The sequence below is a fragment of the Vicia villosa genome, linkage group LG5 (genome assembly GCF_029867415.1).
Source record: "Vicia villosa cultivar HV-30 ecotype Madison, WI linkage group LG5, Vvil1.0, whole genome shotgun sequence".
Taxonomy (NCBI): domain Eukaryota; kingdom Viridiplantae; phylum Streptophyta; class Magnoliopsida; order Fabales; family Fabaceae; genus Vicia; species Vicia villosa.
In genome coordinates, this window is record NC_081184.1 from 172,193,803 (window position 1) to 172,215,733 (window position 21,931).

General features: G+C 31.9%; 2 protein-coding genes across 2 annotated transcripts; both read left to right on the plus strand.

Moving 5' to 3' along the window:
• Positions 1 to 1,149: 1,149 nt before the first annotated feature.
• LOC131606031 (uncharacterized) lies at positions 1,150 to 2,005 on the plus strand. The gene is made up of 2 exons (XM_058878318.1): positions 1,150 to 1,227; positions 1,427 to 2,005. The coding sequence occupies exons 1-2, from the start codon at positions 1,150 to 1,152 to the stop codon at positions 2,003 to 2,005; spliced, it is 657 nt and encodes a 218-aa protein (XP_058734301.1).
• Positions 2,006 to 5,686: 3,681 nt separating this feature from the next.
• On the plus strand, positions 5,687 to 20,118 carry LOC131606032 (alpha-1,3-arabinosyltransferase XAT3-like). Its single transcript, XM_058878319.1, has 2 exons — positions 5,687 to 5,912; positions 19,001 to 20,118. The coding sequence occupies exons 1-2, from the start codon at positions 5,687 to 5,689 to the stop codon at positions 20,116 to 20,118; spliced, it is 1,344 nt and encodes a 447-aa protein (XP_058734302.1).
• The last annotated feature ends 1,813 nt before the right edge of the window (positions 20,119 to 21,931 follow it).

A 21,931-nucleotide genomic window follows, 5' to 3' on the forward strand; every position in this document is an offset into this window, starting at 1 on the left:
ATGCTGTTATCCAAAGCTATTCGCAACATTACAATCAGCTCACGTTTCTGCCTAGAATTTAGCATGTCAATGGTCAAATGTTTGTAATATTGTCAATTTGAACATGTCTTGTTTGATGTATGTCCACCATTAGCAGTTTAGGGAATTCAGAGTGTTGTGTTGCTGTGATGTTTGGATTTTATATGCTTATTTTCCAACTTCATCTTTACAACTCTTTGTTATGTGTGATACTGATGATGACCACCATGCACTCAAGGTGTTTGATACAATATATACTTCCTAATATTTTGACTATCAAGTGTTTCGGAAAAATAAAAAAATCGAGTTTTTTACAGAAAAACAAAAAAATCTAGTTTTTTTAGGAAAACGAAAAAAATCGAGTTTTTCGGAAAAACGAAAAAGTTGAGTTTTTTTTCAGAAAAAATCGAGTTTTTTTCAGGAAAACAAAAAAAATCGGGTTTTTTCAGAAAAACGGAAAAAGTCGAGTTTTTCCGAAAAAACAAAAAAGTCGGGTTTTTTTCGAAAAAAATCGGGTTTTTTACAGAAAAATGAAAAAATCGAGTTTTTTCGGAAAAACGGAAAAAAAATGAGTTTTTTTTGAAAAAATCGAGTTTTTTCGGAAAAATGAAAAGTCGAGTTTTTTCGAAAAATCGAGCCTTTTGTGTCATCATACTACTAGGATTGTGACTATCTATTGTTGACTTGTACCTGAGAATTTTCTTAATGACTCATTCTACATAGTTGGTTAGTTAAGTCACTGAAGTAACTTTTATTTCTTTTTTATGTGCAGCTCAAAATGGATGAAGCTCCTGCACAGGAACAACAAATTGCTCCACTACAAGAACAACAAATGGCTGCTGCACAGGAACAACAAATTGTTCCACTACAAGAACAACAAATGGCTGCTGCAAAAGAACATGGATTTTGTATCTTCTTACCCCTAGATATGATGGCCACTTGCTTGTCACTTCTGCCTGTCTCATAAAGTTTAGAGCTATATCCACGGGGTTGAATTCCCTTATTCAAAGCTTACACTTTATCAGATTGCATCTCAGTCAATCAACAAGTAACACGAACTTGGTCGGGTGTCCATTAAAAAACACGTGGAGATTTACTCCCTATGAACGGAAGACTGAGCCTCACTTTAAAATGACCGAGAAACAAGGCATGAGTGCCACGTTTAATGCTTGCGAGAAATTAACTACTATAACCACTTGCAACGATCTTGTATGTTTTGGTTGGAGCTTTATTCCGCCGCCCAAGAAAATTGAGCATAAAAGAAGCATGTCAATCAGTGAAATTGCTCCAATAGAAAAAGGTCTGAAATACCAGTTGCAACTTACTTTTTTTGACCCGGCCACCGAAAAATTCAGCTTTCCATCGCCGAATTTGGAATTACCCTTTGGGGGCTGAAATACATTTACAGGGTGAGCTAACCTATATAGGATTTGGTTTTGCAACGTTTGATAATTTGCACAAAGTGGTGGCTATGAATGAGATTTCAGGGTGGGCGTGCAAAATATATGTTATGGAACTATGTCAGTGGAGATCCATAGATAGGTTTCCTGGAATTCCAGTGGGGATGATTGATGACCCCTATGGAAAGTTTATGAAAAAGAGTGTATATTTTAAAGGATTTTTAATTTGGCTTGTGACAGATGAAGACAAAATCCAGTTATGGATTGTGTCGCTGGGCTTGTCAAGAGAAACCTTTAAACAAAAGACCTTACCTGAAGACGTGAACATTACAAATGCAAATATTCCCAGAATGCGGCTTGGTGTTTTGGCTGACAAACTGTCATTTTCATACTATAGTAATAGAGAGTTAGTTGTATGGAGGTTGGAAAATTATACCACATTCGAAAATTGGTCCATGCTTACTATTGTTAACCTAGATTCCTTACCTTCAATCCCTGATATAAATCCTAATCAGTTTATTGCATTTAACTACATTGAAGAGATGGATATTCTGATACTGCAAAACTACGGACGGCTTTATAAATGACGCCGTCACATGATATATTATAACTGCAAATATGAAATTGCAGTAGCTATTCATGGGATGGAATTTGAGGGGGAAATAGACGTCCCGGGTTTGTGGATTGACGATGTTTTGTTCGTTGAAAGTTTAGTGAGGCCTAATTAAGGTTCTTGGTTTTGTTTTTTGTTTTGTTTGATAGCTTTATACTTTTGAATTTGAACCTTATTGGAATAAGGTTGGTTATGGTTTGAACATTTATTTCTGTTTCATGTTTTGTTTCCAATGATGACTTGTGGGACAAGTTTGCGTAGTTTTGTTTTATGTTCTTTCATTTACTCTACTTGATTTCTCCATGTATCCTCTCAGTAAACCCTTGTAATTGCTATTGAAGAATAGGTCGGGTGCTGGAGCATTGTTATGCATTTGAGAATCCTAATAGTTGTGTTCAGGTGTGTTTCTGAGTTTGGATAAATATTCGCTTAACCCGCAAACAAAATAACAAATTTCCGACTTAGAGTTTGTCAATATACTAAGAGCATGTTTGTTTCAGCTTTAAAAAAATTGATGTTTTTTTTTGTATTTTTTAAAATAGATTTTCCAAAACCGTTTTTCAAAATATTACAGTTTTTTATAGTTTATTTGTATGGAGGTTGGAAAATTATACCACATTCGAATATTGGTCCATGCTTACTATTGTTAACCCAGATACCTTACCTTCAACCCCTGATATACATCCTAATCAATTTATTGCATTTAACTACATTGAAGAGATGGATATTGTGATACTGCAAAATTACGATCGGCTTTATAAATGACACCGTCACATGATATATTATAACTGCAAATATGAAATTGCAGTAGCTATTTGAGGGGGAAATAGACGTCCCGGGTTTGTGGATTGACGATGTTTTGTTCGTTGAAAGTTTAGTGAGGCCTAATTAAGGTTCTTGGTTTTGTTTTTTTGTTTTGTTTGATAGCTTTATACTTTGAATTTGAACCTTATTGGAATAAGGTTGGTTATGGTTTGAACATTTATTTCTGTTTCATATTTTGTTTCCAATGATGACTTGTGGGAGAAGTTTACTTAGTTTTGTTTTATGTTCTTTCATTTAGTCTACTTGATTTTTCAATGTATCCTCTCAATAAACCCTTGTAATTACCATTGAAAAATAGGTCGGGTGCTGGAGCATTTTTATGCATTTGAAAATCCTAATAGTTGTGTTCATGTGTGTGTTTCTGAGTTTGGATAAATATTGGCTTAACCCGCAAACAAAATAACAAATTTCCGACTTAGAGTTTGTCAATATACTAAGAGCATGTTTGTTTCAGCTTTAAAAAAATGATGTTTTTTTGTAATTTTTAAAATAGATTTTCCAAAACCGTTTTTCAAAATATTACAGTTATTTTATAGTTTATTTGTATGGAGGTTGGAAAATTATACCACATTCGAATATTGGTCCATGCTTACTATTGTTAACCTAGATACCTTACCTTCAACCCCTGATATACATCCTAATCACTTTATTGTATTTAACTACATTGAAGAGATGGATATTCTGATACTGCAAAATTACGGTCGGCTTTATAAATGATAACTGCAAATATGAAATTGCAGTAGCTATTCATGGGATGGAATTTGAGATGGAAATAGACGTTCCGGGTTTGTTGATTGACGATGTTTTGTTCGTTGAAAGTTTAGTGAGGCCTAATTAAGGTTCTTGGTTTTGTTTTTTGTTTTGTTTGATAACTTTATACTTTGAATTTGAACCTTATTGGATTAAGGTTGGTTATGGTTTGAACATTTATTTCTGCTTCATGTTTTGTTTCCAATGATGACTTGTGGGACAAGTTTACTTAGTTTTGTTTTAAGTTCTTTCATTTAGTCTACTTGATTTATCAATGTATCCTCTCAGTAGACCCTTGTAATTGCTATTGAAGAATAGGTTGGGTGCTGGAGCATTGTTATGCATTTAAGAATCCTAATAGTTGTGTTCATGTGTGTTTCTGAGTTTGGATAAATATTGGCTTAACCCGCAAACAATATAACAAATTTCCGACTTAGAGTTTGTCAATATAGTAATAGCATGTTTGTTTCAGCTTTAAAAAAATTGATGTTTTTTTTTGTATTTTTTAAAATAGATTTTCCAAAACCGTTTTTCAAAATATTAAAGTTTTTTTATAGTCGTTTTTTCTAAAATGAAACACTAATTTTGACATGTTATTAAATCGCAATTTTTAAAAAAATTTGTATTTCAAAAATGATTTTAACGAAAATCTATTTGAAATAGCTTCAAAATTAAGTGATTTTTTGAAATTTGATATTCATTTTTTTTTTAACAAATAGATGAAATACATAAAATTACATTTTTTTTAAAATAACTATTCAAACAAAATTTTCATTTAAAACTTTTATAAAAAAATGATAATATTTTTCACAAAAAATTATGTAACACTATAAAATCATTTTTTTAAAAGTCAAAACAAACAAACCCTAAATTGTTAATCAAGCTTCTAATTTGAGTTGGATTAGTCAAAGATTTATCATTCTCAATGTCTATTTTTCTATAGGTCTTGCAAACAAGTGCCCTCAAGACACTCTTTAAGCATACTAAATGTTCTGGACTGGGTTAAGATTCAGCCCAGTCTACTTTCGGCCTAATTGGACTTGGAAGCCCAAAACGTCTCTAAGCCTTGGAGGAGCGAACACGTGCTCAGCTCTTGGGAAGCCCAAAAGCGTTGGAGCACTGCAGCACGTGCTCGGTATATGATGCTCCTCGTTAGCGTCCCATTTGACGAGGACTTCCCTCCTCGTCCAGACTCAGGCTTACCAAGCACCCTCCCCGCGAGCGTCCCTCCCGCCGAGGACTCTCTTCCTCGTGGCCTAATGTCGAGGTCCCTCCTCCTCGTAGGGTCACTTCACATCCAACCCCCGAATAATACAGAGTCTATGTAGTCCTTGAAAGACCGCGTCTCCCTTAAACTTCGGAGTGGTTGACCAGGACGGAGACCACATACTGGTCTCCGATATTTCTGCTTAGAATCCTGGTCGTCTCCTAATTGGGCCTGGGCGTCCAGTCCAGTAGCAAGATCTTGGCCCAGCGCTAGGGGCTATAAATACCCTCTTTCACTAGAAGGTCAGGTATTCACTTTCTATCCTTTATCTTGTACTTGCGCTCTATTGCTCCTTTTCTCATGTTACCATCGGAGTACCTTGCAGGTACATCCCCCTCCAGTATTCAAGCTTCGAGGTTGTTGCAGACCACGAGGATCCGTCTGATCAGGTTTGATCAGTGGCTTCGTCTGTGGGAAACTTACTTCCCCATCTTTTGTGAATAAAGATCAAAGCACAAATCCAACCTACGACCATCATGGCCGGCAACACCAACAACCAAGGCCCCGACCATTTCAACTTCGACCCCCTGATCCACGCTGCCACGAATTACGGGCAAGGTCGAACAAGGCGTGAAGGGCCACAACCCATAACTCAGTGGCAAGGTCGAGCCTGGCGTGAAGGACAACAGCCCAGGACCGACGGGAAAAACCGAACCAGGCGCGAAGGCCCATAGCCCACAACTGACGGGCAGAACAGACAAAGACAAGAGGGGGCACAACCCGCTCGTAACGGGCAAGTTCAAACCCAGAACAACAAGGCAGACTCCAGAGACGGACAGACCGCCTCTTCCTCCACTCGCGCCTCCCGCTAACATGGAGGTCTGCAAGAATGCAGCTACGAACACATCGATGTTCCCATTCTCGAGAACGTTGATCCTACCACCGATCTCGTGCTCACTGCCCTCAACCAAACCAACCGGCTCATTCGGCAGCAGAGCAAACAGATCGAAATCCTGGAGAAAAGACAGCGATCGCAATCTCCCCCGCAGAGACGTTGCTGATCATGTTCTCCTTCATCCTCCCGGTCTCCATCAAGAAGGTATCACCTCCGCATATCTCACACGCTTTCTCCCAGAAGAAAGGATTCCCCAAACCGGGGACCTGAGGGAGTAGATTCGGGAAGCATCTCCCCCAAACCCCGAACTCGAGGCCCCGCATTAGAAAGGGAAAATTCTAGAAAAGGTCGCGAACGCTCCCCTCCCGAGGACATCCGCCGCTCCACTGAAAAAACACAGGGGAAGAAACGTCTGCGAAGTCCCCCCCGGTGGCACCTCCGTAACCGGGGAAGAAACTGATCCCCCTCACCCGGCAGGAGCGACGTCGACTTCCGAAGTCCCTTATCTAAAGAAACCAGAAGAGCTCGTCGTTCTAGGGGGTGGAGAAACCTCCGTTGCTGGACCTATACGACGGGACAACAGACCCTGACGAACACATTCAAAGCATTGAACCCGTCATGGACTACCATGTCGTTCGAGGGTCCATCAAATGTCGCATCTTCCCGACGACCCTCAGAAAAGGCGCCATGACGTGGTACATAAACCTACCGCCAAACTCCATCCACACATGGGCAGATTTGAAGAGTTTGTTCTCCAACCACTTCACGGCCTCCCGCCGACATCCGAAAACCGAGGCCTCCCTGGAGGCAATAATTCAAGGTCCCGAGGAGCCCCTCCGGGATTATCTGGACAGATTCAACAAAGCAGCCGTCCAGATTCAGACTACCGACCAGATGAAGAGATACTTATTCCATAATTTTCCAGTTAAATCCAAATTAAAATACAAAAATTCCAATTAACTAATTTAAATCCAAATTAAATTAATAAACGAAAAATATTGGGTGATACAGAAAGGGTCTTTCTCAACGATTTCTTTCTAACCCTGGACGAACAATGAGTCACATTTTGAACATCAATCGATCCATCCACAACGTGTAAATCGAATCATCAATTGTAATATTGTCAACCATTAGCAGTTTAGGGAATTTAGAGTGTTGTTGTGATGTTTGGATTTTATGTTCATATTTTCCAACTTAATCTTTACAACTCTTTGTTATGTGTGATACTGATGATGACCACCTTGATACAATATATTCTTCCTAATATTTTGACTATCAAGTGTTTGAGTACTATACAACAAGAACAATAAAATATTCAAAAACTTTCATTTTACAAATTGTTTGCATGGAAGCATTTAAGATGGACAAGTTCAAAATTTGCCTATAATACTATTGTTGATTTAACAATAGGTAAAAAAGTTACTCTTTCACCCTCAAAATATTTATATTTTTTTATTAACCTTTTTAAAAGTTTAAATATTATTTTAAGTCGTATCCTTTAATTTTGCTAATAACCCTTTATTTTGTTTCTTCACAAAACCCTTTAATAAGTCTTAAGAAATATTAATGACTAAAATAAGTTTTAAGATCCTCAAAATATACTTAGAGCTTATAATACAACTCATTTTAGTAGCCATTGGGTATGTATACGTTCCTTAGATTATATAATCTTAACTATATTTTATTGGACTAAATATAACCCGTTTGGAATCCTCGTTATCTATAAAGTTTTACTCTCGAGTCTACTAGAGACCAAAGCATATGAGATAGAATGTTTTATCCAAGAGAATGAGTTTGAGAGATCTAGAAATACCCTCCATTTTATTTCTGAATTGCTAATCTCTTTCCAATTTCATCTCTAAAGTGTATTAATATATTAAGGAAACCATAAACTATTTTTTATTCTTCAATTTCATCCTCCATCGTACTTTAAGTTTTAAAGTTAAATATTTAATTAATGACTATTTTTCTCTTACCAATTTAGTCATTAATTTTTAAATTCATCTTTTATTTCTTTCTTTGAACTTCTTTTCTTAAAAGTAAAAATGGAATTAATATTCAGAATTACGGCCAAAAATATAATTGAAGAAAAAAAGAAAATTAATTAAACTAATTTAAATGGGGTTTTGATACCATTAAAAAATACATACGTTATCCATCTATTCCCTTCGTAACGGTTTATAAGCAAAAAAATATGCAGTTTTCTTGTAATAAATTATAAGTAAAAAAATATCAACTTTATTCCATTTAAGTTTTTTTTCTTAAAAATTACATCTTTTCCAAAGTAAAATTAAATGCAAATTGTATTTAATTTGAATTCTCTCACATTATTTTCATAAATAACAACCAATTAAAACTGTTTTTACAATTTTTCCTATAAAACATACTTCAAAAAAGACTCAACAATTTAAACTTTCTAAATAAGTGTGAAATCTTGATTTTGTACTTATAATATTGATCCGAAGTAGTAACTCTTAGTCAATCTCCAACAAGATTCTTTGCCAACAGATTAATGTTAATGTCAAATGCTCCTTTGTGACCACATTTAAAAAGAGTTTCATTTCCAGCCAACCAGATGACCCAAACTATTGCCAACCAAAAGATAAACCACCATTTTTTTTTTCAAGATCTTACTTGGAAGATTAGATTCAAAAGCAACTAGATGAGACGATAAATGTACTTAAAATGGCCATTGTTCCTTTTCGATCCAATAAAAAAAATTCACCCAAATAGTCTTTTTTTTTTTTTTTTTGAGCAACACCCAAATAGTCTTAGTAATAGGGCACAACATAAAAAGATGATCAGCCGATATCGGTTGTCCGAGGCAAATGGGACATACGAGATCATGAAACCCAAAAAGGATATTTCTCCTAGCTAATTCATCTATTGTAGGGAGTCTTCCTAGAAGGAGCCTCAAACAAAAAATTGAATGTTTGAGGGCACGTGCGCTATCCAAATGAAATCTAACGCTGAAGCTAGCTTGTTGTTCAAGGGAGAAGGAGGAAAAGAAATAGATGAAAATGTTAAGTATATCGATTTTACTGAAAAAACTAGTTGGATTACGTCACAAAGAGATTGAGTCCCTGCCCATGAATCAGGAGAAATATAAAGAAGAATTGATTGCAGATCATGTAGCTCGTATCTTGCTTCGTAGTTAAAAGAGATGAGTCTGCTTTGAAATTCCATCTCCAATTGCCAAAGGATCATTCACATGAATTACTCACCAACAACCTATTATTACAAAATTTCATACATTCTCTTCATATAACTGGAGTACCCGAGTCAAAAAGTGAAACAGTTCACGAGAAATATGCATACGCCTGCGTCCAAACTTTTCATTATTTTTTTGTTTCCTTAAATGAAGCATTTAGTGTTTGTGTCTTAAGTTTAACCTTTATTTAATGTCATTTACTGTACTTAACTCTTTGTCATTTATCAAAAAAATTCTTCATTCAAGCTTTGTCTTTGCACTATCTCTGTACAAACAGTCGCATTTAAATCACACACATTTTCTTACAAAATATTTGTACAAATTTTTTTGGAGATTTTTTTTGTTAATCTCACTATCTTATTAAACTTGTGATTGGTTAAAAAAACATTGATAAACAATATGGGAGGAGAGTGATACTATTTAATTTTGTGGTTAATACTATTCTTATTTTATATTTGTCTTTTTTGTAAATGTTAATGAAGATTTGAAAGAAGTTAGTTAAAATTTAAAGATAGTCCCTCTAGAGTGGTGTGAAGTGTGATTCTAAGATATTTTAAGTTAAGTGGTTTGAAGGGTGATTCTAAAATTTCTTAAATTAAGTGGTATGATGTCTACAAAACTAAGCATTAAGGTGGACTGAGGTTATGGATCTTTGTTTGGTTAATTCCGCCCTTTTGGCCAAATGGATTGATATTGGGTGCTTTAGGTCTCTGGTGTGAGATCTCAGGTTCTAGATATGCCATTTTATCTGGCTCTTTATAGAATTTAATAGGAATACATTGATAATTATCAATGTAAAGAAATTTTACAGGTGTCAGTGAATAGAAACCATCATATATTAAATTACATGTAATTTTTATTTTAAATATTTCTAAAGCAATAACTATAAAAGGTTGTGATGGATTGATTGTGTATAAAATTTTACACTGGTCTCAATTTTATATATTTTTAGAAAATAATCAAAATATTAATTATATATATATATATATATATATATATATATATATATATATATATATTCAAAAGAATTTTAAAATTTAAAAAGTGTCATTCTTTCTTAAAATAAAATAAAATCTAAAAAGTGTCATTCTAAAATAATTAAAATAATGATTTGGCTATATATTGTTTGAATTTAGTTTTTTTAGTTGTTTTTCTTTTTGAATTTTTTTAAATAACATTTTAAAGTTAAAATTTTCATTCTTTCCTAAGAATTTCAAATACTATATGATTTAAAAAGTTTGTATAGTTATTTTCGTAATTATCTCAACACTAGTTTTAGTTTTACTATAATTATTACTTTTGTTTACTATATATAGTCAATAATTTTTATGTGGGTAGAATATGATGAATATTGATATGAATTAGGTAGGGATGATACGAGTGAGTTGGACTGAGCCAAACTTTACTTATTAGTTTGTTCAAAAACTAATAAGTAAAGTTTTAAAAATCTATTTAACTTATTAGTTTGTTCAAAAACTTATTTTGTAAAATCTGAACATCCAAGTTTTTAAGAATAATAAATTTTTTTAAAACTATACTTTTTTTTCACTTTTTGCGACATACTTAATGTATGGATAAATAAGAGTTATATGCAACATAAAAAGTTTAAAAGAAAATATGCAGAAAAATAAAATATTGTATTAAGAATATAAAAAAATAAAAAATTAATTATTATATATAAATAAATATGATATGTAAGATTGTATATAAATAGATCGGCTTAATAAACTTTTCTATAAACTTTAGTTTGACTTATTCAATTTAATAGATTTTTTAAAATATTTTTTCAGACTTTTTTATCAAACTAGATAGGTTGAGTCGTGTTTTAAATAGACTAAATCATAAACTCCAAGTGGACGGATTGGATTATTCTCAACCCTATAGTCAGATATCTCTATTACGAGTATACTCGTAATTGAATTTGAATTCAAGATTTATGATTAAACTAGGACGATTTTTCTCATCTCATTATTTTTAAATGGTTGTATAAGTAATTTTTATAAATATTAATACATTTTTTTATAATAAATAAAAATAACAAGACTGGTATTGAATTCTATATTAAAATTTTACACTATTGAACTCAATTAACACATATAAGTTAAGCTACCGCACTCACCATTTCTTTTAAGTATTTATTATTATTATTCTTGTTTTTTTATTTATTTAAATAACAAATTTCTAGAAAAATAAAAATAATGGCTTAAAGTTGACTTTATAAAAAAAAAGAGATTTTGCAAATAAATATGATTTGATTATTTTATTTAAGCAAGGATTTTTTCCAAATGAAGACAATATATAATTGGAAGAAATAAATTTCCTAAAAATCATACCTTCCAAACTTCACATTTTCCTTGTCCAAAAGATTAAAGGGAATGATAACAAAGATCTTAGGATCATCCACTAATCAACTTTCATTAGAATAGATTTTTCTCTTGAGTGCTATAAAAAAATGATTTTCGATACAATTTTTGGCAAAAGCTTTAGTCATTATAAGGGAAAAATATTGGGATATGGAGCATATCTGTGCTTCTTGCTCATGATTTTCAGTCTTTGTACACTCTTAAAGCCTTACATGTTGGATCCTACACATCATTTTTGTAAGTGCTTCCATTTTTCTCCTACTTATTGTCATATACCATTAAAAAATGTTGAGATTGCGGTTTGAGTAAAGCATGGTTTGAATTGCGGTTGCGGTTGTAGATGCGGTGGGGTTGCAGATGTTGCGATGTTGCGATTGCGGTTGCTGCAATTCGAATTGCGGTCGTTATAGCATGAATTTTGATTGGGGTGTTTGAAATATGAGAAAATGGTGATGCACTGACAGTGTAAAATAGTTTTACACTGTCAACCAATCACAACCATGTATCCAATTAAAGTCCTCTTTTATTTTTAAAAAAAATTTAATGACATGGCATATTTGTGATTTTCTATTGGATGACAGTGTAAAACTATTTTACACGGTCAATGCATATCCATTAAACCCTTGAAATATACTTTTAAAAAATGTTTAAATATTTCATTGTAAATTGAGTTTTAGATTATGAAATTTTCAATTTTTTATGAAAATATTTGAAGAATTTTGGCTAAATTGTCTTATATGAAAATCAAGAAAATTTTGCGAAAATTCATGATTTACTTGTTCCATCACTTACCGGTATCGCTCCGATTTCGAAGTGGATGTCATTCTCCGATATGGGTCATCTAATAGCAAGTGCATATGATCGGGTGTTTGTCGATTTGACGAGGTTTGGACTAAGTGAGACTTTCTTTCCACTTCATAGTCGACCGCCATTGGACGCGTCTAGCCGCATCATGTGCATCGGGTATCTACGATCGCGGCACTTCGTCCAAGTGTTTTTGAAATCGGGGTGTCCTATACCGGCTACTTCTTGTCAATGGACGGCACATCGTTCAAATGAGGCGGAGACTTGGCCGGATCCTTTCGTTTCAAGAATGGCGGAGTTTGAAGAAATGATAAGCCAAGAACGCGAGCAAAATAGAGAACGGTCGAAGAACATACCTATTTTGGACTTAGGATCCACCGATTGGTTCGGAGAATTTTAGTTTGTTCCAGATCGTTTTTGGTATGTAATGACCGTTTTTGTATGTATTGTTGTTTATCATGTAAAATCGGACCGATTCAATACATATATAATATAAGTATGTTTTATGTCATCATTGTCTAATTTATGTCTATTTTGAATTCCTTTTGTATTTTTTACACAAAACACTAAGCAATCAACAAAATGCAAAATTTACATTTGTTTCTGCATAATTCGGAAATGAACTTCCGAAATATACTTGTCTGCCTCTAATTTTCGCAAGTTCATTTCCGAAAAGACCACTGAGCAGGATAAGGTTTGTTGGGTCATCATTGCTCCAATAAGTCTATAAATACAACACACTCTTCTTCATCCTCTTCACACCAGAAAACACAAATGACACAAACCTACCCCCACCTAGCATTCGTCTACTTCACCACCGGCTACCCGATGTCGTTCCAATTTCGCTTCTCGCGCGACACGCCGTTTGCGGAGTTGATAACGTCGCTCAACACGCTATTGCAATATCCCGAAAATCAAAAGGTTGTCAAGCTCGAGTAGCGCTCGCCATCGCTTAACGACGAGAGAGATATTGAGTTTACACCTTTTGAGATCAAGAACGACGAAGATTTAGCGGTTTTATGGACAACGTTCGACCGATTTTCTTCGAAGGGTCCGATCGAGTTGGACGCGAAACTTCAAAGATCGGGGGCCGACGTTATCAAAATGTTGACTCATCCTTGCCTACCCGTGTTTATCAATATGTAACTTTAATCTTATGTAATGTGATCGATGTAATCTTCATCCGATTAAATAAAGCGAATCGTTCTTATTTGTTATTTTTCTTCTGTCCAGACCTTATTTCGGAAGTACATTTTCGAATTCCTCCAAGGGGGTGAATTCGGAGATAAACTTCCGAATACACCAATTTTCTGAAAAACAACTTTATTTCGGAGATGCATCTCCGAAATCAATATTTTTCATTAAAAATAACACTTTTTCGGAGATACATTTCCGAAAACACATTTTTTTTCAATATAAGTACGTTTTCGGAAATGAATTTTCGAAATAAGGGATATTTTAGTAAATTCACCAGAGGTGACCAAGAAAATTAGGAGGTGGATAAAGAAATTTCCTTATTTAATTATGTGGTTAATGAAGATTTGAAAGAAGTTAGTTAAAATTTAAAGATAGTTCCTCTAGAGTGGTGTAAAGTGTGATTCTAAGATATTTTAAGTTAAGTGGTTTGAAGGGTGATTCTAAAATTTCTTAAATTAAGTGGTATGATGTCTATAAAACTAAGCATAGAGGTGGACTGAGGTTATGGATTTTTGTTTGGTTAATTCCGCCCTTTTGGCTAAATGGATTAATATTGGGTGCTTTAGGTCTCTGGTGTGAGATCTCAAGTTCTAGATATGGAACTTTATCTGGCTCTCTTTATAGATGAGACGTTGATTTTCATGTTTTTGCTTTGCGTCTGCTTGGTGGAAAAAGTGTTTCTTCTTAGACTCATAGAAGATGATCCATTTGATTGGCTTGTGTATGGTATTAGTAAGAGAGTTTGAAGGACGGGGTGTTGGTTTGGGATCTGAAGTGGTTGAAATATTTTTTTTGTCTACGAGAAGCCCTTAGTTATCAACCTTTTATGTGTTCTCCAAGAAATGACTCTTACTCTAGATAGAGATATGTGGTGTTATCGGCATGCTAAGGATGAGTTTTTCTCGATTGTGTGGTTAAGATTATTAAGTGGTTGGAAGTGGTTATTGGTCTCGGAATGTTTTAGATTTAAATATAGAAATTTAGGATTTTTATAGAATTTAATAGGAATATAGGGATGGCAATGGGCAGGGTTTGGACAGGGTACTATAGTACCCGTCCCCATACCCGCAGTTTAAAATATCCACATATTCGAACCCAAACCCGCGTGGGTATCAATATTCATGCTCGTACCCGTATCCTGTGGGTACCTCAATGTTCATATTTGTACCCGTTTACCTGCATTTATAGTAAAATAAAATCGTCTAATTACAAAATATCATATAATTTAAGTTCTCTTAACAATATTAAAAAAATTATGTATGTTATTGTTGAGTTAAGAACCAAATAAACACTTTTATTAAAATGTGTAATGATTTAATAACGATATATTTTTAAAAAAAAATTAGAATCATGCATTTTTATATAATAACATAAATGACATTATAGAAATATATAGTGTGGGTATGAGGCGGGTTGGATAGTAATGTACTCGTACCCACACCTAGGGGTGGCAAAACGGGCCGAGGCCCACCAGGCCGCCCGCGCACCCGCCAAAAATTGGTGGGTTGGATTGGGATTTTAGGCTCGCCGCTCGCCAAAGCCCACCCCGCCAAAACCCGCCGCCCGCCATACTCGCCCCGCCAAAGCCCGCCGCTCACCAAAACCCGCTCCTCCTCCAAAACTCACTATTTTTTTAGTTAATTCTAGTAATTGCAATTCTTGATGGTTTATTTTATACATTTATTTATAAATATATGTAATATTTTTTAGAGTAAATTTGTTAAAAAATTACTTTTATAAAAAATTGTTTTAAATAATAAGTGAAAAGTTTAATTAAAAGGTAAAAAAAGCATATTAATCTATTAAAAAAATATAAATAAAAATAGGCGGGTAAGCCTGCCAACCCGCCATCTTGGCGGAACGGGCATGATTTTGATGCCCATTTTACTTGGCGGGCATGCCCGTCCCGCTCGTTTTTTGGCGGGCATAAGGCGGGGCGGGCGGGCCGTTTTGCCACCCCTACCCGCATCCATACCCACATATTTTAATGGATAATTACCCATGTCCGTGCCTATACCCATTTTTATGGGTATTTACCCTATTCGATATGGGGTTTTTTGTGGGTATCCACTGAGAATGGCCAAAATTGCCATCCCTATAGAAATACATTGACAATGTAAAGAAATTTTACAGGTGTCAGTGAATAGAAACCATCATATATTAAATTACATTTAATTTTTATTTTAAATATATCTAAAGTAATAATTATAAAAGGTTGTGATGGATTGATTGTGTAAAAATTTTTACAATAGTTTTAATTTTATATATATTATTTTTCTTTTCAAAAGAATTTTAAAATTTAAAAAGTGTCATTCTTTCTTAAAATAAAATAAAATCTAAAAAGTGTCATTCTTTCTAAAATAATTAAAATAATGATTTGGCTACATATATTGTTTGAATTTAGTTTTTTTAGTTGTTTTTCTTTTTGAATTTTTTTAAATTATGTTTTAAAGTTAAAATTTTCATTCTTTCCTAAGAATTTCAATTACTATATGATTTAAAAAGTTTGTATAATTATTTTCGTAATTATCTCAACACTAGTTTTAGTTTTACTATAACTATTATTTTTGTTTACTATAGATAGTCAATAATTTTTATGTGGCATATATATTGATATGAATCAGGTAGGGATGATACGAGTGAGTTGGAATGAGCCAAACTTTACTTATTAGTTTGTTCAAAAACTAATAAGTAAAGTTTTAAAAATCTATTTATCCTATTAGTTTGTTCAAAAATTATTTTGTAAAATCTGAACATCCAAGTTTTTAAGAATAATAATAAATTTTAAAACTATATTTTTTTTCCACTTTTTGCGACATACTTAATGTATGGATAAATATGAGTTATATGCAACATAAAAAGTTGAAAATAAAATATTGAGAAAAATAAAATATTGTATTAAAAATATAAAAAAAATAAAAAATTAATTATTATATATAAATAAATATGATATGTAAGATTGTATAATAGATCGGCTTAATAAACTTTTTTATAAACTTAAGTTTGACTTATTCAATTTAATAGATTTTTTAAAATATCTTTTCAGACTTTTTTTTATCAAACTAGATAGGTTGAGTCGTGTTTTAAATAGACTAAATCATAAGTTCCAAGTGGACAGGTTGGATTATTCTCAACCCTAGAGTCAGATATCTCTATTATGAGTATATTCTCATAATTGAATTTGAATTCAAGATTTATGATTAAACTAGGACTTTCTCATCTCATTATTAGTAAATGGTTGTATAAGTAATTTTTATAAATATTAATCCATTTTTTATAATAAATAAAAATAACAATACTGGTATTGAACTCTATATTAAAAATTTACACTATTGAACTCAATTAACACATATAAATTAAGTTACCGCACTCACCATTTCTTTTAAGTATTTATTATTATTATTATTATTATTCTTGTTTTTTTTATTTATTTAAATAACAAATTTCTAGAAAAATAAAAATAATGGCTTAAAGTTGAATTTTCAAAAAAAAAGAGATTTTGCAAATAAATACGATTTGATTATTTTATTTAAGCCAGGATTTTTTCCAAATGAAGACAATATATAATTGGAAGAAATAAAATTTTTAAAAATCATACCTTCCAAACTTCACATTTTCCTTGTCCAAAAGATTAAAGGGAATGATAACAAAGATCTTAGGATCATCCACTAATCAACTTTCATTAGAATAGATTTTTCTCTTGAGTGCTATAAAAAAATGATTTTCGATACAATTTTTGGCAAAAGCTTTAGTCATTATAAGGGAAAAATATTGGGATATGGAGCATATCTGTGCTTCTTGCTCATGATTTTCAGTCTTTGTACACTCTTAAAGCCTTACATGTTGGATCCTACACATCATTTTTGTAAGTGCTTCCATTTTTCTCCTACTTATTTTCATATACCATTAAAAAAATGTTGCGATTGCGGTTTGAGTAAAGCATGGTTTGAATTGCGGTTGCGGTTGTAGATACGGTGGGGTTGCAGATGTTGCGATTGCAGTCGTTATAGCATGAATTTTGATTGGGAGGTGTTTGAAATATGAGAAAATGGGTGATGCACTGAGTGTAAAACTATTTTTAAAAAAAAAATTAATGACATGGCAGATTTGTGATTTTCTATTTGATGACAGTATAAAACTATTTTACATGTCAGTGCATATCCATTAAACCCTTGAAATATATTTTAAAAAATGTTAAAAATTTTCATTGTAAATTGAGTTTTAGATAATGAAATTTTCAATTTTTATGAAAATATTTGAAGAATTTTGGCTAAATTGTCTTATGTGTTTTTAATGGCGGCCGAACGCATGGTTTTAGTTAACACCACAATTGCAGCGTGATGGGTTGTTGACGCTAATGCATCAGCAATATTAGATTGGGGCTGCAATTGTATTTGCGTCCTGCAATTTAAAACCACAATGTAGAGTCTTGTAAATTTGAAATATCAAAATTATATCAGATGCCCAAAGTGTGTGAGTGTTGTAAACTTTAGATATCAAACTCTATTCCTATTGACAAAAAAAAAACTCATTTATTTTGCAGTTAGGGCTGTGCAAAAAAACCGGTTATCCTTAACCAAATTGATATCCAAATTATTCCACTTTTTAAAACCCAATCCAAATGCTAAAATATAAAATCGGGTACCCATTTTGTTATCCAAATATAAACCGGTACCCATAATAATAATTTGGTTTAGTTATTGGATACCCAAATTTCATTATATATTAAATTTATACGTTTTTTTTTTCATGGTTCATCATATACATATATTAAAGTTAAATTTCTCTAATAACATATTAATAAATTATAATATAATTTTAATTTTACTGTATAAAATTTCTATACTTAAGTTTATTCATATTTAATGATTAACTTTTCTAAATCAAAATGAACAACTTTAATTTTAAAAAAAAATAAATTTTGTAATATAAACAAATCACGGTGCTATTATTAAGTGTAAGTGCGTAACGTGATTTACCAACAATCACTTATTGAAACTGAGAGGAAATTAGAAAATACATAAGAATTACTATATAGAAACAGAGTCTAAAAGGATGGTTTGGAAATTATTTTTCATTTCAGCTATGATAGCCTTGGCCATTTAGTCATGAAATTTTTTCATGTTTCATAGCTTCTGATTACATTTTAGGCACTACTTCTTTATAATTAAATGTTTACTCACTTTTTATAAATAAATAAATTTTGTCATTTGTATTAATACATTCTTTAAGAAAAAAAATTATATTAAAATTTACGTGTACATGTTAGTAGTTTTATGAAATTTTTTATTAATTCTTATGATTAGATAATATTTACAATTAGAGATATAAGGAGTAAAATTTAAACATACTTATTTAATTATATTATAGAGAGAGATGTTTCTTTGTGATGTTGAAAATAAAATTTCATTTAACATTTTCTTGAAAATAATAAAATAATTAAACTGGTTTTAAAATTTAATTTTCTTATTAAACTTTTTTTAAAACTGATTCTTTTAAAAAAATAAAAAATTGGTTTTGAGAGAAACCGGTTTTAAACCGGTTTTTTTTATAAACTGGTTTTTATGAGAAACCGGTTTAGAACTGAACCGATCCACATGTAAACCGGTTTTAAAAAAATAAACCAGTTTTAAAGAAATGGTTTTAAGATCCAAACCAAACCATATATATGGTTTAATTTGGTTTGGTTATTGATCCATGCACACCCCTATTTGCAGTTGAAGAAAGCAAAACAATGAAAGTAGAGGAAGAAGTATGCACCTCAGAACCAAGAACAGAATATTGTCAAACAAATGGAGATATCAGAGTGCATGGAAAATCCTCCTCAGTTTACATTGTGCCAAACAAAACAATCACCATGGATGAAAACATGTCAAGGAGTGTAAAGCCCTATGCAAGAAAGGATGAAACAAATGCAATGAAAAGGGTAACACAATGGTCAATAAAAACCATCCAACAAGCCCCAAATTGCACCAAAAATCACACCATTCCAGCAGTAATATTCTCCACTTCAGGATACACAGGAAACCATTTCCATGAATTCAGTGACACCATCATTCCACTGTTTTTGACTTGTAAACAATTCAATGGACAAGTGCAGCTTCTCATAACTGATAACAAGCCTTGGTGGATTCTCAAACACAAACCATTTCTTGAAAAACTTTCCAACTACGAGATTATCGACATTGATAAAGACGAAGAACTGCATTGCTTCCCTAAAGTGATTGTTGGTCTCAAAAGGTATGATAAAGATCTAACCATTGATTCTATGAAAGAGTTTAGAGATTTTTTGAGAAGTTCTTATTCATTGGAAAGAGTGGATGCAATCAAAATTAGAGATACTAGTAAACAAAGCTTGAAGGTTAAGAAACCTAGACTTCTTATTGTATCAAGAAAAAGAACAAGATCATTCACCAATATACCTCAAATAGTAAAAATGGCTAAAGGGTTAGGTTTCAAAGTACTTGTTAAGGAAGGAGGAAGGAACATGACAAGGTTTGCAAATATTGTGAATTCTTGTGATGTGTTAATGGGAGTTCATGGTGCTGGTCTTACTAACATACTTTTCTTACCTGAAAATGCAATTTTCATTGAAGTTGTGCCTTATGGTGATGTGGAATTGCTTGCTACAAATGCTTTTGGAAAGGTTTCAGAAGATATGAATATTAGGTATTTGGAATATAAAATAAGGTTGGAAGAAAGTAGTCTTGTAGAAGAGTATCCATTGGATCCTTCACCAATAAGAAAACAAGATTGGGAGAAACAAAATGTAAAACTTGATATTATTAGGTTTAGGCCAATATTGCAAAATGCCCTTGAGTTATTGGTAGAATAGAGATGGCTTTATGATTCCATTTTACCTTTTGCATTTTTTAAATATACATTTTTATTAAGTTGATATTTGAAATTTTCTTTTCTATCATGTTCTTGAGAATACTAAGTATGTGAATTATGTGGAAAAAATATGAATAATTTGACTATTATTATTTTTTCCATAGTAAATAGAGGGGTTTTAAAAATAAATAATTTAATTTATTATTATTATTATTATTATAATAATAATAATAATAATAATAATAATAATAATAATAATAATTATTATTATTATTATTATTATTATTATTAGTGGATTTGATGGAATTGTGACATTTATAGAATGTGATTGATTATAGTAATTCTAAGGTTTTATATATTTTTAGGAAACAATTAAAAGATTATGAATTTAATTGAAATACATTCACAGAATGAATAAAATGTTAGACTGTCAATTATTCAATGAATCTATTTATAAGTAAATTTTGACTTTTTTGGTTCATTGAATAAATGATGCATTAAGATTATATATAGGTTAGATACATCAATTATTCAATTAATCTAAAAAATTAAAATTCGCTTATAAATAGGAATGTGGGTATAAAATATCACTTGTGAATGGTAGTGATGCACTGATCATATAAAATATTTTACACGCACTGTGGGTAACAATTATTGTTAATAATGATTTGGATTTAATACATTGTTTGAACTTTGTACAATTTCTTTTGAAATATTCTCAAAAAAAATAAATTAAAAGCTTTACTCTTTCCTAAAATTTAAATTTTAAAATATACCGCTTGGTCAAAAAAAATATTTGTACAATTATACTCAATTATTTTAACAATGGTTTTAATTTTTACTATATTTCTTTTTCTATATTTGTAAATATAAGGTAATGGAATAGTTGAACTAATATTTGTTAGTTGGATTAAATGCGGACGAAATTTTGAACCATAATTAAAAATAATTATTAATATTTTTTTATAATATATTAATATAAATAAATTATTAATATTTATAAATCAATAATTTTAAAAACAATTGTCATTGTATATATAGTCAATAATTTTGGCCGTGTAAAATATTGGTATTATCAAGACTGAATTTGAACTCCAAAATATCTCAATACACCCCGTGAATATTTTAGGTATTTGGTAAAATTTCAATAATGTCTCGAGTTTCCGTAGATGCATTTTCGGAAACACATTTTTTTTAAAGAAATTTAGTTTTTTTCATAGGTACATCTACGGAAGCGTTAAAACCATAATAAATGTTGGGAAAATTCAAATTATTTCAATTCAGTAATTATTCCGTAGCTACATCTACGGAACGTGTTAAAAACAGAGTGTTGCATAGATGTACCTACGGAACCTTCTGCTATATTTTCAAATCCTATGCATTTCACTTAAAAACTCAATTTTTATAACATTTATGAAAAATCAAATTATAGTAAATTAAAGTAATGCAATTTAAAGACAATAGTAAATAGTACACCAAAAAAATACATCGTATAAATTGTCGGCCATAATGTCAAATACATAAATAGTCGAATACATAATCAAAGTAACTTACATAAATGAAATCAAAATACAGATATTAAAAAAATCACAGGCATCACTACTGTGTGTGTAGGACATCATCATGCGCCTCTCCACTGCCTTTGGCCCCGCCTCCGCCTCTGCGTCCACCATATTGTCTGTTGGCTACCCTACCGTCAAGTGCCCCACCTGTCCTGACACAATTTCTACAGTACAAAAATGACTCCTCTGCCACCTTAATGATACTCTGAAAAAAGCAGCGAGGATCAAACATATTATCACAAATATATAATA